General features: G+C 51.3%; 1 protein-coding gene and 1 long non-coding RNA gene across 24 annotated transcripts in view; one reads left to right on the forward strand and one right to left on the reverse strand.

The window, feature by feature from the left end:
• Positions 1-13,779, reverse strand: part of CLASP1 (cytoplasmic linker associated protein 1) — a 285,149-nt gene that overhangs the window by 13,423 nt on the left and 257,947 nt on the right. For all 23 annotated transcript variants that reach the window (XM_014547896.1, XM_014547897.1, XM_014547893.1 and 20 more), the window contains 2 exons: positions 3,096-3,302; positions 1,802-1,918 (listed from right to left, as the gene is read on the reverse strand). In XM_014547896.1, coding sequence (XP_014403382.1) covers positions 1,802-1,918; positions 3,096-3,302 — 324 coding nt within the window. The remainder of the gene's footprint in view (positions 1-1,801; positions 1,919-3,095; positions 3,303-13,779) is intronic.
• The window catches only part of LOC106727850, a 17,889-nt gene continuing 12,232 nt past the window's right edge, over positions 8,123-13,779 (forward strand). The window contains exons 1-2 of the long non-coding RNA XR_001364102.1: positions 8,123-8,134; positions 13,526-13,528. This is a non-coding gene — a long non-coding RNA (uncharacterized LOC106727850). The remainder of the gene's footprint in view (positions 8,135-13,525; positions 13,529-13,779) is intronic.

Genomic DNA, 13,779 nt, shown 5'->3' on the forward strand with positions numbered 1-13,779 from the left:
AACAGGGAGAGCTTCAGTTTTACAAGGTGAAGAGCTCTGAAGACGGATGGTAGTGACGGTTGTACAACAATATGAATGCACTTAGTGGCAGTGAATCGTACACTTGAAATGGTTAAGAAAGAAAGTTTAGCTGCGGGTGGGAAGGCCTGGCTCCTGGTCAGGACCTGGGCTCCAGACCCAAGGCCTCCATTGAGAGGGGGCAGCAGCAGGGCTGGCTGCAGGGCAGGGATGAGAAGACACCTGTCACTCTCAGCTCCTCATTAGAAGGGTCACGTGAGATGACTGCACAGCTCCCTCATTAGGAAGGTAAAAAGTGCAGACAAAACTGAGCTCTGACTACGTGAATTATGGATGAATTGTCTATTTTATAAATCGAACTCCCTTTGTCTTCAAGGCCTTCACTGCGGCCAGGAACCACCCAAAGGCCCCTGCTGGAGGCAAGAAGAGGGGAGGGGGTTCCCAGCCTGGCACTCCCTGGGACTCCCAGCCCAGTCCTTCCAGACGGGGGTCAGGAAAGGGATCAGTGAGGAGGCTGTGGGAGCAGAGGGGAAAGGAGAAGCTGGAATGGAATCGGGAGCAGCAGTCCCCAACCCCTCACTACAACCTGATGCACACATCTCCCACCTCGATGCTCACTTCTGTCTGCAAGGAGAGTGGTTCTCACCCAGGGGCCGTTTTGTCCTCCAGGGGATACCTGGCTGTGTGCAGAGACTTTAGTGAGTCACAACTGAGGGGCGAGGTGTGCTACGGGAATCTATAGGTGGCAGCCAGGGACGCTAAATTCCCTGCAACACATAGGACCTCCCCCCTCCCCCCCAGCACACACACACAGAGTGGCCTGAAGTGTCAACAGTGCTGAGGGCCCACAGGCCGTGCTCTGGAAAGGCAGGCAGAGGCAGCTTTGCTGGGAACTCTGGGAAAGCAGGACTCCTGCTGTGATGCCCCCACTGTGTGGAAGGAGCAGCGCAGGGCGTCACCTGCTGACTCCTCCTTTCCTCAGGAGCAAGGTCAGGCTCCGCTAGCTTCCTGCTCTTCTAATCGCACCGCTGCCAGGCCCCGCCCGACAGGCAGTCCTGGAGCAGCTCGGGCCCTTCCCCACGGAGACGACCACCAAGGCACCCGCCTCCCACCCTGCCTCTCCTGCCAGAGCTTGGGTTTCTACCTGCTCTCAGTAGCAGGTTCATCAGATCTGAGTTTATTTTTAAACCAATAAGCACTGTAGCCAATAGTCCTTTTTCCTATTTTCTGCCCGATTCTAAGCTACTCTTAAAGGAAACATGAGCGGCAGCACAGGGTGTTGAAATCTTGGCTTCGGGAGTTAAGATCCCTGTATGCTCTTGGGCAGGTTAAACGCGGGGTAACTGTCCTTAGCCACAGGGATGCTGTCCTGAGTAAATGAGTCAACACCACCAAGTGCAGAGAACGGTGTCTGGGACCTGGCGGGCACGTGGTGAGTCGGCCATCAGTACCGTGGATGCCCCGAGAACCCAGTTCTGACCCAGCAAGCTGCTAACCCAGCAGGCAAATCTCCTTAGCGTTTCTGTGAAAGAAGACAAGCTGGTTTCTAACAAAGTCACCTTCCCTTTGGGAATAAACAGAGTTACAACAGACCCCGCTGTAACTTGCCGTGACTTCGCTATCTAGTTGGTCACTTTTATCTTTAGGAAAATGCTTTCGGAGAAATGAGGCCCAGCTACAACACACACGATGAGGAAGCCCGTGGGTCCAGAGCTGCAGGCAGCGAGTTCTGACCTGCTGGCAGGGCCCCGGGTGCGCCTCAGCCATGTAACAGGATACATACCTTGCTCCCCGTGAGCTGTGCGAGGTGAGGTTTCAGCTCTTCTCCGATTACGGAATAAATTGCCACCAAGCAGAACACACTGGCCTTCCGCACACTACTTTCAGTGTTGTCATAACCCTACAGAGTCGGAGGGGAACACAGAAAGGAAACGAGATCAAAGATTCGTTTCACCGTCAATATTTCAACATTTCCACAAGTGCCCTCAGAGCTCAACCTTGGACTTGTCAAAACAACCAGGGTGTAACTCAGCTCTGCACCTGATCCAGAGAGCTTCCCGGAGGCTGGGAGCTGCGGCCGACCTGCCCCGCCGGGGCCACTGCAAGGAACTGCCACAGCAGTCCCCAAGCCCCGAGGGAGACAGAACAAGGAAGAGGCGAAGGGGGACAATAACTTGCTTCTTTCTACTTTCCGGTGGTAAAACAAGTTTCATGTGTGAAAACCCTTTAAAGAAATGAGAACTGCACACTCTCGAGCCCGGACATCAGTTAGCACCGGCTAGAGCTGGACCTCAACCTACCGTCGCCTCATCCACACCCCACCCCACCCCACCCTCGGAGGGACCTGCCTGCTGTTCCCTACACAGACTCCAGGACTTCCCAGCACTGTCGTCCCCTCTGCCTGGCGTAACCCAGGCCCCGTGCTCAGCAAGCAGCAGCACCACACGTGGCTGATTTCTCTCTCCAGGACCCCACGCGGCACCGCCTCCCGGATGAGCCCTTTTCTCTTTGCTACCTGCCAGGAACCGCCACTCCTGCTCTGTTCCCAGCTGTCAGCTCGCACCTCCCTGGGTAGCTTAGCACCGCCCCGGCATCTCCGCTCGATGCAGGCTGACGGCCCCTGAGGTGATGCCTATCAGTGGAGACCATCTTCCCCCCAGAGCCTATCTAACTCCACGTCTCATGCTCAGGAGGGTTTCAATCCACATTTGCTGGGTCGGTGAGAGCAAGGACCACTGTCTGATTTCCCACTCCATGGCCCACCTGCCCAGGGCTGGGGCCCACAGATGTGCAATAAGGGTTTGTTAAGGAATGAACAACAACAAAAATGATCCAAATATGTTTACAGTAAACAGAGTTCATTCTCCAGCCCAGTTCCAGGCTGCCAGGACACCTCCTTGCTGCACTCCGGGGAGGGTAGACTGGGAGCCGAGAGAGAAGACGTGAGGCAGCCACACCACACAGCTTCCCAGGTTCTAAAAACAGGTCACCTCCCAACTTTCCCTACCTGCCCCGCTTCAAGCGAGCAAGGAAAGCCAGGCCCCGCGCCCAGCCCGCAGGCACCGCGCCCAGCCCACCTGCAGCAGGCCCGGGATGATGTCAGCCAGCAGCTGCAGCAGGGACTCCCTGGCGATCCTCTCGACGACCTTGGTCTGCATCTTGATGGCAGCCAGGTTGATGGGGTAGTCGGCCGTCTGGATGATGGGGCAGAGCACTTTGATGCACTGCTCCGGGTGGATGGAGCTGGCCAGAGTGGACGCAGCTTCCTCGGCAGCTCTCACCACCTGAAACACAGGTCCCCCCCAAGCGTGAGTGCCACAGCCAGGAGCAGCCAGAACTGTGCTCCTAATTCCAGAGCCCAGCGACATACTTCGCTCAATGCTGCCGTCACTGCCTCGGGCCAATGTTGTTCCAGAAGTTTGAAGGGTAATTTCCCAGGGGTATGGAGGCCCTGGGAAGGCGGGTACAGTGGATTTTGGCAAAAACCTTAGAAAAGTGGTTCTCCGAGTGCGGCCTGCCCCACCCCTCCACCGCAGCAGCAGCCGCGACCTCCTTAGGAGGGCCACCTCCCCGGGCCCCAGACCTGCGGCCTCAGACTGTGGGCTCGGGCCGCAGCTGTGTCAAGCACTCGGAGATTCTTAGGTGCAGGGACATTTGAGAGTCTGCCCGAGGAGATCGGACCCGAGAACAGAAACACTCCCCGCGTCTGTGGGCCCCACAGCAGGAATAACGAGAGAAATGGAAGGAAGTCGGAGTGGCCACAGCACGCGGGTTCCAGCTGCAGGGAGGGTCCCGAGCAGCCCTGGGAAAGCTGCTCGTCCGGCTCACACGCTCACCTCACCGCAGAGGAGCAGCTGGCCTCTGACGGGGCCCCGGCACACCGGGACACACGAAGGGCCACAGGCACCGTCATAGGAGAAGCCGAGTGCAAAGCCCAGAGAACAGGACGGGCAGGGGCTTGGCTCAGAGAGCTGGAAGCAAACCCTAGCCCATCATTCACACAGGCGAACCCCACCTCCTGGTCTGTAAAAACAGGTCATGTGAGGAGGGATGGAGATATCTGGCCAGTCAGTAAATGACAGTAACTACTATTGATAAAAAGGAGTACATACATAAACGATATGTGAAAACACCAAACCGTAAAGAGATATGCATTTCCTTACAAACACAGTGAAAATCCAGCACATTTATCCTCGGGCCAGCCCGCCCTGTCCCTCTATCAGAACCACTCCACAGTCCCCAGCAAGGCGGGCCTGCCCTGCTCCTGTCTGCCGGAGGATTTGTTCTGTTTAAAGAAGCTGAAATCCCAAAGTCACATTTCTTTCTTGTTGGGGACCCTTTGGGCTTTCCCTGAGAGGACCAGATATCTCCTTCAGGCATGACTAAAGGGCAAGTGTCTCGTTAAATAAGATCACCCGCTCACCCCACCATCACCTGGTCAGCATGCTCATGGACACAAAGCATACACCTAGGATTATGCATTAATCCCTTAAAGAGCCAAATGGAGACCCAGGTTAGCAGGGTTCAAGGGCAAATACTGTGTGAGTATGAGGACACAGGTGTGAAAAGCATCCAAGACTTGTCTGTGCTTCCTATACACATAAAAGGTCAGGCTTGGCTGCGAAGCACTGCGGAGAAGTGATTTTAAGAGTCATGTTCTACCTTCAAAAAGCTCATACGATTCTAAAGATTTTCACAGCCTCAGCAATTTTTTTCTCACCACCCTTCTCCCTGCCTTCCAGCTGCGCTCAGTGTGTGCATCCATTCAGTCCTGTGTGTCAGGGGCCAGCTCAGAGCTCAGGCCAGAGGTGCAGACAGTGGGCCCCGGCCTTGCCCTCAGGGTGCTGGGCAGGTGGGGTGGTCCATACAGAGGGCAGCGTGAGGATGCAAAGGCCCAGGAAATGGCGGCCGAGGCCAGGGAAGCGGGTGGGGCCAGGTGGTGGGAATCTGCTACCTGAGGAGCTTCTTGCAGTTGGCCAGGCCTGGGCAGAAGGGTGGTGAGGGATGGGAAGTAGGAGGACTGTAGCAGGATGCTCCAGTGTTCTGCAGGAATTCTTCCAGCTCAAGGCTCCCGGCCCTACAGAGCCAGCTCCGCCTGCCTCTCTCCTGCACAGCAAGCCACTGATGTGAGTTGGCCACAGCAGACTGGGCTTGCATGCACCTCAAAATCAGTGGGCGGGCTTCCCTGTCAGCAAGTATTAGCTGAGTCACATCCACGGGGCGCCACGTTAGTTTACGGACACATGGAAATGAGAGTATTTAAAAGAAACCCGTGGTGAGTTTTTCTTGACAACTCAATCTCCTGCGGAGTGCAGCTTTTCCTACACAGATGCCTCAAAGTAGAGTGCTGTTTGGCCCTGGTGTGCACATGACCTTTCGACCTTTACCCCTTTACCCCTTTACCCCACGAAAGTGGAGTCCAGGTTTTCGTGGGCACATTCTCAACCTCAGAGAGCAGCACCACACACAAACCTCCGCTCGACCCTCTGGTGAGGAATTTCATTGGTCTGAGCCACAATTTTTAAAAACTCTAAAAGGAGGATTTAAAAATGCAGACTACCCTGGCTGGGTAGCTTAGGACATCGTTCCGATAGCCCAAGAGTGCAGGTCTGATCCCAGTCAAGGCACATACAAGAATCAACCAATGACTGCATAAACAAGCAGAACAGCACACCGATGTCTTTCTCTCTCTCAAAACAATAAAAGCCCTGCTGTCACTGTTCCTTGGGTGAAGAGAGTATACGAGTGACCACCCCTAGGAAACACGTGAAGGTACCAGCAGGCCTTGCTGAAGGGACACAGCGGCCAGCCGGAGCTGGGGCTGCCAGAGCGCAGAGCTGTCCAGAGGATGCCTCCTGCCTGGCTATTGCCCACGTTGAGTGGGTCTGCCCACTCCAATAATCCCTCTAACACACTACCCTGGTGACCATGTCGACGCCCTTCAATCAGCATGGCGGGCCAATGAGGCCTGGCTTTGGCTGGTCCTTCTAGCTGAACTTCCCACTGTGCCCTGGTGATGCCGAGCTGAGGGCCCGCCCTGCACAGGCCCGGCCGGCCAAACCTCAGTGCCCACGTCTAGCCCCTGTACATTCCCTGAATGTGGATCATGTCTGCCCTTCACCTGGCTAGGCCTAGCCACCCCTAGGACCCACTCGCTTTAGCAGAACTGCAGGAAGCTCTGTGTGCACACTGCATGCCGCACCTAGACATCCGCTGGGCGTCTCTGCCACCTCACTCCCTGCACCTAGACATCTGCTCAGCGTCTCTGCCACCTGACTAGCAGCTCCGGGAGGGCCAGCACGCACCTCAGCCACTGTGCTCTCCCGCACGTCCAGCACAGGCCATGTCCACTGTACATTAGGGACATTATAAACGTCTGTCGAACTAACTTTCTCCTCGTGCATGTAGTTGTAAAGTACTCACAACTGGCAGTCGCCCCTCGGCATGCCTCGCTGATCTGCATCCACATGCTCCAGCTAAGGAGCGGCCCAGCCATTAAAGAGGAGGCAAGATGTCTACCAATGACCAACATGAGCCTCAGGAAAGCCCTGCACCAGAGTGCCCCCTTCCAGGTGACATACTGGAAAGGATGACACAGATCTGTTCTTCGGCAAAGACTTCCGTTCAGGTGAGCTTCTCCCTACAATGCTGTCTAAGAGGGCAGCTTGTCCTGGAAGAGCTCCATCATGCGGTGCGTGATCGGAGATAAAGTGCTCTTCTTCCTCCTCGGCTCCTGCACACCCCGTGCTGAGCTGGGTAGCTTAGGACATCACCTTAGGACAAGCACAAGCACCCTGACAGGCTAGCCAGAAAGGAAACTGAGGAAACGGTGGGTCTTAGCTCTTAAACTTGGAAAAAACAAAAGGATCAGGAGACTCTGAATGATTTCATAGATAAATCCAAGTTAGAAAACAGTGATGTACAGAAACAGACGTTTAAGATCCCAACAGGAGCCCTAGCTGGTGTGGCTCAGTGGACAGAGCATCAGCCTAAAATGAAGGGTCCCTTGTTCGATTCCAAGTCAACAGGAGATGGGAAGCAGCCGTGGGTGGGAAGGCGTAGGCTTTAGGGACAGACTGGAATTCAGGCTCAGCAGTGGCCCTAACAGTCACAACAGGAGCAAACTAACCCTCTTTGGGCGCCTCCCAGGAGTCTCCGGGCACAGAGACAGGAAGCAGCGGCCAGGTGCACATGAGACCTGCCGCAGGCTCCTCCTCCCCACCAGGCTCTCCTTGCTCACTGTCATCAGGTGTGGTGAGCTGCTGCGGACACGGAAGGCTTCGGATCTATGGAACTCACACACGAACCAGAGGAGACCTCCCTTCTACAAAACTCCACAGCACGAAGCAGCTGATCCCATGCACCTAACACAGGGAGGCTTCTAGAATTCCCGAGAGCAGAATGCAGACGCTGCTCCTCCAGGTGGGCGTGGCGGCCCTCCCTCTTGCTGTGGTCGGACCCCAGGACAGCTCTTCCTGCCAAGGCAGGTCGGTGCTCCTGGCTTCGCCGTACATGCCAAACCCCGGCTTTGGCAGGCTGCTTGAGTCAGGGTGAACTTTAGGTTTTGCCCTGAGTTCTATGTAACATAAGAAGCAAAGATTAGCAATGTAAGCACATGAAGAGCAAAAGTAAACATGGGCAACAGAAGGAAGGGAGGGCAGACTGTTTAGTAGATTAGATGTCAGGAGGAGGCAAGGATTTAGAAAGGGGGGTGGGCGTATGCATGAGAGACAGCAGATTAAAGAGACTTTTGGATCATAATCCACCTTGAAGCTATCACAATTATTCCAATTCTGGTGATTTTGCTAGTCTGGTTAGAAACATAGAAATTCTTCCTTTTCAAAGTTAGTGAAATAATATTGTCTAGCAAGGAAAAGCATAATTTCCTTATCTAACTTTTTAAAAAAATGAGATCATTACTCAGAATACTAGAGAATGTTTGCTTAAAGATAAGGTTTCTTTTGGAGCAAAGAACTTGTCAAAATTTGAATTGCATGTTTTAATAAGTTTGATCTGGCCCTGTCACAGACACATCAGAATAACAGGCTCAATAAAAACATAAATAAATAAATAGATAGATAGATAGCAAACGTCCAGAATCAAAGTGCTCTTCCCAGTGGTTACTCCCAGCTTAGCTCTGCAATCACTCGGGAGCCAGGGAAAAGGTTGGTGCCACCTCCCAGGAAAAGCTGGAAAGACTTTATAAAAAAGGTTTGACAAGCGTTTTAGGCAAATTATGTTTTTGGTAAAAGAGAGGCTCTGATAAAAATTCTGGGGTTTAAGGTGCAGCGTCCACACGGCCAGGACCCCACACACGAGTCCTCACTTCACCAGCTCCGTCCAGTGGAGGAGGTGCAGCGTCCACACAGCCTGGACCCAGCACACGAGTCCTCACATCACCAGCTCCGTCCAGTGGGAGGAGGTACAGCGTCCACATGGCCTGGACCCCGCAGGCGAGTCCTCACATCACCAGCTCCGTCCAGTGGGAGGAGGGAGAAAAGCAAAGCTCCCGGTTCAAAGTGTGGAGATCTGAGTTTGGACCTGGTTCTGTCGTCTGGTGATCTTGGGAAAATTTATTTTACTTTCTAGGCCTCAGTTCCCTCATCAGTAAAATAAGGGGGAGAATCAGAAGAATTTCTACATTATTTTTGAGTTTCAAAACCCTCTCTTCTACCCCTACTGGTTTATACTCCCCCTAGAGACACACACCCAGAACATTTTAGGAGGCAGACTCTGAATGAGATGGTCTCTACCACCAGCCATCACATCCTCGCTTGGAAAAGCAGACTCCGGGCGCAGTCTACCGCTTTCCAGTGAGTGCGGGCTCTCAGGTGGGGCCTTACTATGCCTTACCCCCAAGAGGCTGACTAGAGAGGTTTCTGGTTTCATCTTTTCGTTAGAAAGTATTAACTTACAAAGGAAATGGGCTTCTGGCCACACCTCAGGATTGGGCCCATGAAAAACTGGAGGTTCATAACTATAAAGTTTTAGGTGTGTCCCTCAACAGCCAGTCCCATCAGCTGGAGGCTGGACGAGAGCAGGCACTCCTCCAGCCCCCCCTGGGCTAACAGAGAAGCAACACCACGGTGGGTCCGGAGACATAGAGTAGTTTCCCAGTTCACGCCCTGCACTGTCCTCAGAGCCACTGACCGACCGACCGACTGCGGCTGCTTTCACGAGGGGCGCCCGAGCTGCGCCCAGCACAGGGTGTGTTGAAGACGCGGCTGGACAGTGGTTTTCGTTGCTCTTTGGAGCAGCACCTCACTCACTAAGCTGCCTTCTGACACTCCACCCCGTTCTCCGGCTCTGGGGTTTGTCCAAAGGACTGCGTGAAGCAGAAGCCCTAGTCCCCAGAAAGTTCTCCTTCATTTTTAAAGTAATATTGGTCTAACTTTGTTTTTTGTTTTAATTCCTTAAGTCATAAAGCATTACATTAACTAGAAATTATTTAAAACTTAAAAATAAAACCCCTGGAAATTTAACAGTGGCTGCTTTATATTTACATAAGACTCAAACGTCCCCACACAAGCCACACCACCTGGGGCTGGGCTCCCACGCGCCAACACGTCAGCGCAGGGACGTAAGGCGATGTGATGCTGCCTCTGCTGACAGGCCAGTATAATCAGAATGTACTAATGACCAAACCGTCGCCATTACAGATGATCTGTAAGAAACTGAGCGGGTACTTCTTTTACGTTTATTTGCAAGACACAAGGACTGGGAGCAACAAGCAGCCTTACACTTAATGTGCATAAAACGATGAGTAATTCGCGTATCGACTATTCACCACGTAGTGAGCCTCCTGAGGACGGGCTGTCCGACAGCAGCTTAGGAGCAGTCTGCGCGCAGCAGGCACTGGAAGCACATCTCCATGTCACTGTCTTTCCTTCTCACACAGTCACGCTCGCGCTCACGCTCACGTGGGCGCACGGAGCAGCTGGGAATGAACTGCGGAGCTGGAGGTGCAGAGGCTAGACCCAAAACAAGGCTTCCTGCCTCCATTCAGACCTCACACTACCCCGGAACCTCGTTCACTGCATGAGTTCTCTTATGAAATCCTCTTAATCAAGGAAGGTGAGACTCTGTACTCCTCCCCACAAACAGATGACAAACTGAGATGGAAAGAGTTAGTAGTTTTCTTTCAAAACAGAAAATGGCTTGAGCTTTTAAAAGGCCACTGTCAAAAGCCTTAGCCCTTTCAAAGTGTTTGCTAAAAGCTAACACTACTGTAACCATAGTAACTTCACTAAAGGGCCCTGAGATGCTAGAGCAGGGGTGGGCAAACTTTTTGACTCCAGGGCCACAATGGGTTCTTAAACTGGACCGGAGGGCTGGAACAAAAGCATGGATGGAGTGTTTGTGTGAACTAATATAAATTCAAAGTAAACATCATTACATAAAAGGGTACGGTCTTTTTTTTTTTTAGTTTTATTCATTTCAAACGGGCCGGATCCGGCCCGCGGGCCATAGTTTGCCCACGGCTGTGCTAGAGCATGTTTTATTTACTGAGAAGGTAAAAAACGAGGACCTGGAGAATGAGAGAGATTTACTTATTCAACTAGGAAACATGAAAACATGCCGAAGCTGGCAAGCACTACCCTTTAAAATAAAAACTCGAAACTGGCATCGCAACCCTCTGTCTTGGCTACTGTGGAATGTGTCAGCTCAGGATGCAGATGCCTGAGGTAGCCTCCATGCCTGGTACATTTTCAATATTTAAAAAACAGGTTTGCGTGCACAACTCCTTTTAAAAGACTCCAAGAAAACAGACCATGGCTCCTAAGATGACACACCACCTTATACCAGCCTTGTCTCATTCATCTTCCATAGGCTTTTATAATAATGTCAATTTATAGAAACAGCATTTCAAAAAGTTGCCCTTCACTGCTACAGTCCCACAGACGGAATACCAGTGTGCACCATGGCGTGGCCACCACCGCAGCGGGCAAGGGAAGACATGGGTGCGAGGTGTGCCCTGTGCCAGCCTCTTGGCCTAGTGCTCTTCACCACCCGCCGAAACCCGGGTCCTGTCTAGGAATCCAAACCTCAAGAGAGGGAAGCCCCGGGATGGCACACTCTGAAGTACTGGTTAGGCAGGAACGCAGACTCTGCCTCCCTGGCTGGTGTCATAACTGGGTCTAGAGACACTTAGATCCTTTTCAATAAATGTCCAAATAATGTCTGAATAAGTGTCTGCAATGATGAGAAAGTATGACCAGAGTAATACTGTGTGCAGTATCATATGCCAGGACGATGGCCACAACACAAATTATTTTGCCCTAAAAAAAAAAAAAAACAAGGAACAGAGACAGATTGGTTAAAATAAGAGCAAGACTAGAAGAATTTTGAAGGAAAAGGAAAACAAAAACAAAAACAAAAACCTACATATATAGGTGCCCAAGTTAGGAGCTTCTGGCAAAGCGAGAGCCACACTTTGTCACTGTTTACAGAGGGCAGTGCATGGGGGAGGCTGCCAGCAGCATAAGCGACAGGGTGCGGACACCCTTGGGCTGTAGGAATTTCACGGCAACTGAGGGCCCTAAATTGACTTTGAACAGTAGGTTTTCCTGCCTTTGTCCCTGAGGCAATTTAAAGGACTTCACACCTAAGAACTTCTCTCCTAAATTTCTCATTTTGCAGGGAAAAAACAGTGAGATCTCTCAAGAAAACAGTAAACAGCAAATGGATTACTTAATTCTGTTTACTTGTACTTCAGAGGGCCCAGTCTCAAAGTTGAAGATCAGGATGCCCACTTTCAAGACGGACCTCTTTCAAAGGGGCAGCCAGCAAGTGCCACACATTGCAGATGGCTCAGTTTCACCTCAACGCCACATTCTACATATGTCCTCCCCAGTGAAACACCTGATGTCATATATGCAGAAGAACACCAATTTTATTTTGCTTTTTTTGTTCATGTATTCTCATTAAGAAGAAGCTATTGTACTAAAAAAAGGAAAAAAAAAACAGGAAAAGAGGAAAAAAGTCAGCACAAGTCAGTTGCCTCTTAAAACAGACACATACCTGGTTTGTATCTTGGTTCTGCCAGTAGTCGCCATGCATTAGCTGGCAAATTACGGCACCTCCTGTGACCCTCTTCCCTCACCCGGGAATAATTTTGTTGACTATATTAGTTCATCTGGTCCTCAGATTTTTAAAAAAAATCCTCACCCAAGGTTATGTTTATTTATTTTAGAGAGAGAAACATTGATCAGTTGCTTCCCATACACACCCCAACTGGGGATTGAACCTGCAATGGAGGCATGTGTCCTGACCAGAAATCGAACCTGCAACCTTTTGGTGTATGGGACAATGCTCCAATCAACCGATCCACCCGGCCAGGGCTGGTCCTCACATTTTTAAAATGAGTTATTTAAGTCTAAAGTATTTTGTTCAAACATGAGTGATTATCATCATCATGCAATCAAGCAAGATTTCGAAAGCCTAAGTTACTGGTGTGCAAACACAAGCATCACTGAAGATTAAAAGTGGCAGCGGAGTAAGTGGATGCTGCACAGACATGCTCCCAGAAACAAACTGGAATTACAACTGAAATACAGAAAAACTTCCTGAATAATCAACGGAAGACTTGCTGGAGAGAACTCTGACACCCGAGGACGGAAAGTGGAGACCACATAGAGACTGGTAGGAGGGGTGGAGGCACCAAAGGGCTGGCTGGGCGCCCACAGATAGCAACTGAGTTCTGAGAGGTATCTCAGCTGTGGGGGTTGCCACTGAGAACTCTGGGATCTAATCCCCAAGCTGGGCCCCCCAGCAGAGAACACTAGGACTGAGGAAGGTACACACATAACATCTGACAGTGAAAAGCAGTGGGTGCTGTCTGCCAGAGAGTAACAGCTGAAAATTCAGACATCCTCTTAAAGGGCCAATGCACAAAATTCCCTGTGGAGCCACCCACCTTGCGCTCTGGCAGAGGGAGGGTGAAGTGGACTGGAGCTATGAGGGCAGAAGCCAGGACTGGTGACTCAGGGGATGGAGCTCAGAAGGCAGACACTTTGTTTCCTGGGCTGAGTTATTCCCTCACATAGCAGAGGACATCTTTCCCACATAGACATCTGCCTTGCCTGGGGGGAAGACAGTTGACACATCCTACTGAAAAGAACCTTGCCCTGAGGCCACTTAAGAGATTAAAAATAACTATTAGCCTCCAGGCAGTAGCAACCACCCCACCCTGTTGAAAAAACTCTCCGCACACCAGAGGAGATTGCGAGGGGGGGGGGGGGGGGGGAAGACAGATTTAAAGTTGGAATCCTATTAGTCCAGCGGTTCTCAACCTGTGGCTTGTGACCCCCTTGGGGGTCGAATGACCCTTTCACAGGGGTCGCCTAAGACCATTGGAAAACACATATATAATTACATATTGTTTACAGTAGCAAAATTATAGTTATGAAGTAGCAACGAAAATAATTTTATGGTTGGGGGTCACCACAACATGAGGAACTATATTAAAGGGTCGCAGCATTAGGAAGGTTGAGAACCACTGTACTAGTCTGTAGGCAGAGGCGGTCTCTGGGGGCTTTGAGTCTTTGCCTGATCTAATTACTCAGAAACAGCCTTTAACACTGTCTGCACTAGAGATTGAGAGGTGTAGGAGGATCTACCCAATACATAGTCACAAAGCCAAACAGAAAGCCAAAATGAGGAGACAAAGAAACAACCCCCAAATGAAAGAACTAGAGAATTGTCCAGAAGAAGAGATAAATGAAGCAGAGATAAGAAATTTATATGGGGGAAAAACCAAGA

Source organism: Myotis brandtii, unplaced genomic scaffold (genome assembly GCF_000412655.1).
Source record: "Myotis brandtii unplaced genomic scaffold, ASM41265v1 scaffold488, whole genome shotgun sequence".
Taxonomy (NCBI): Eukaryota; Metazoa; Chordata; class Mammalia; order Chiroptera; family Vespertilionidae; genus Myotis; species Myotis brandtii.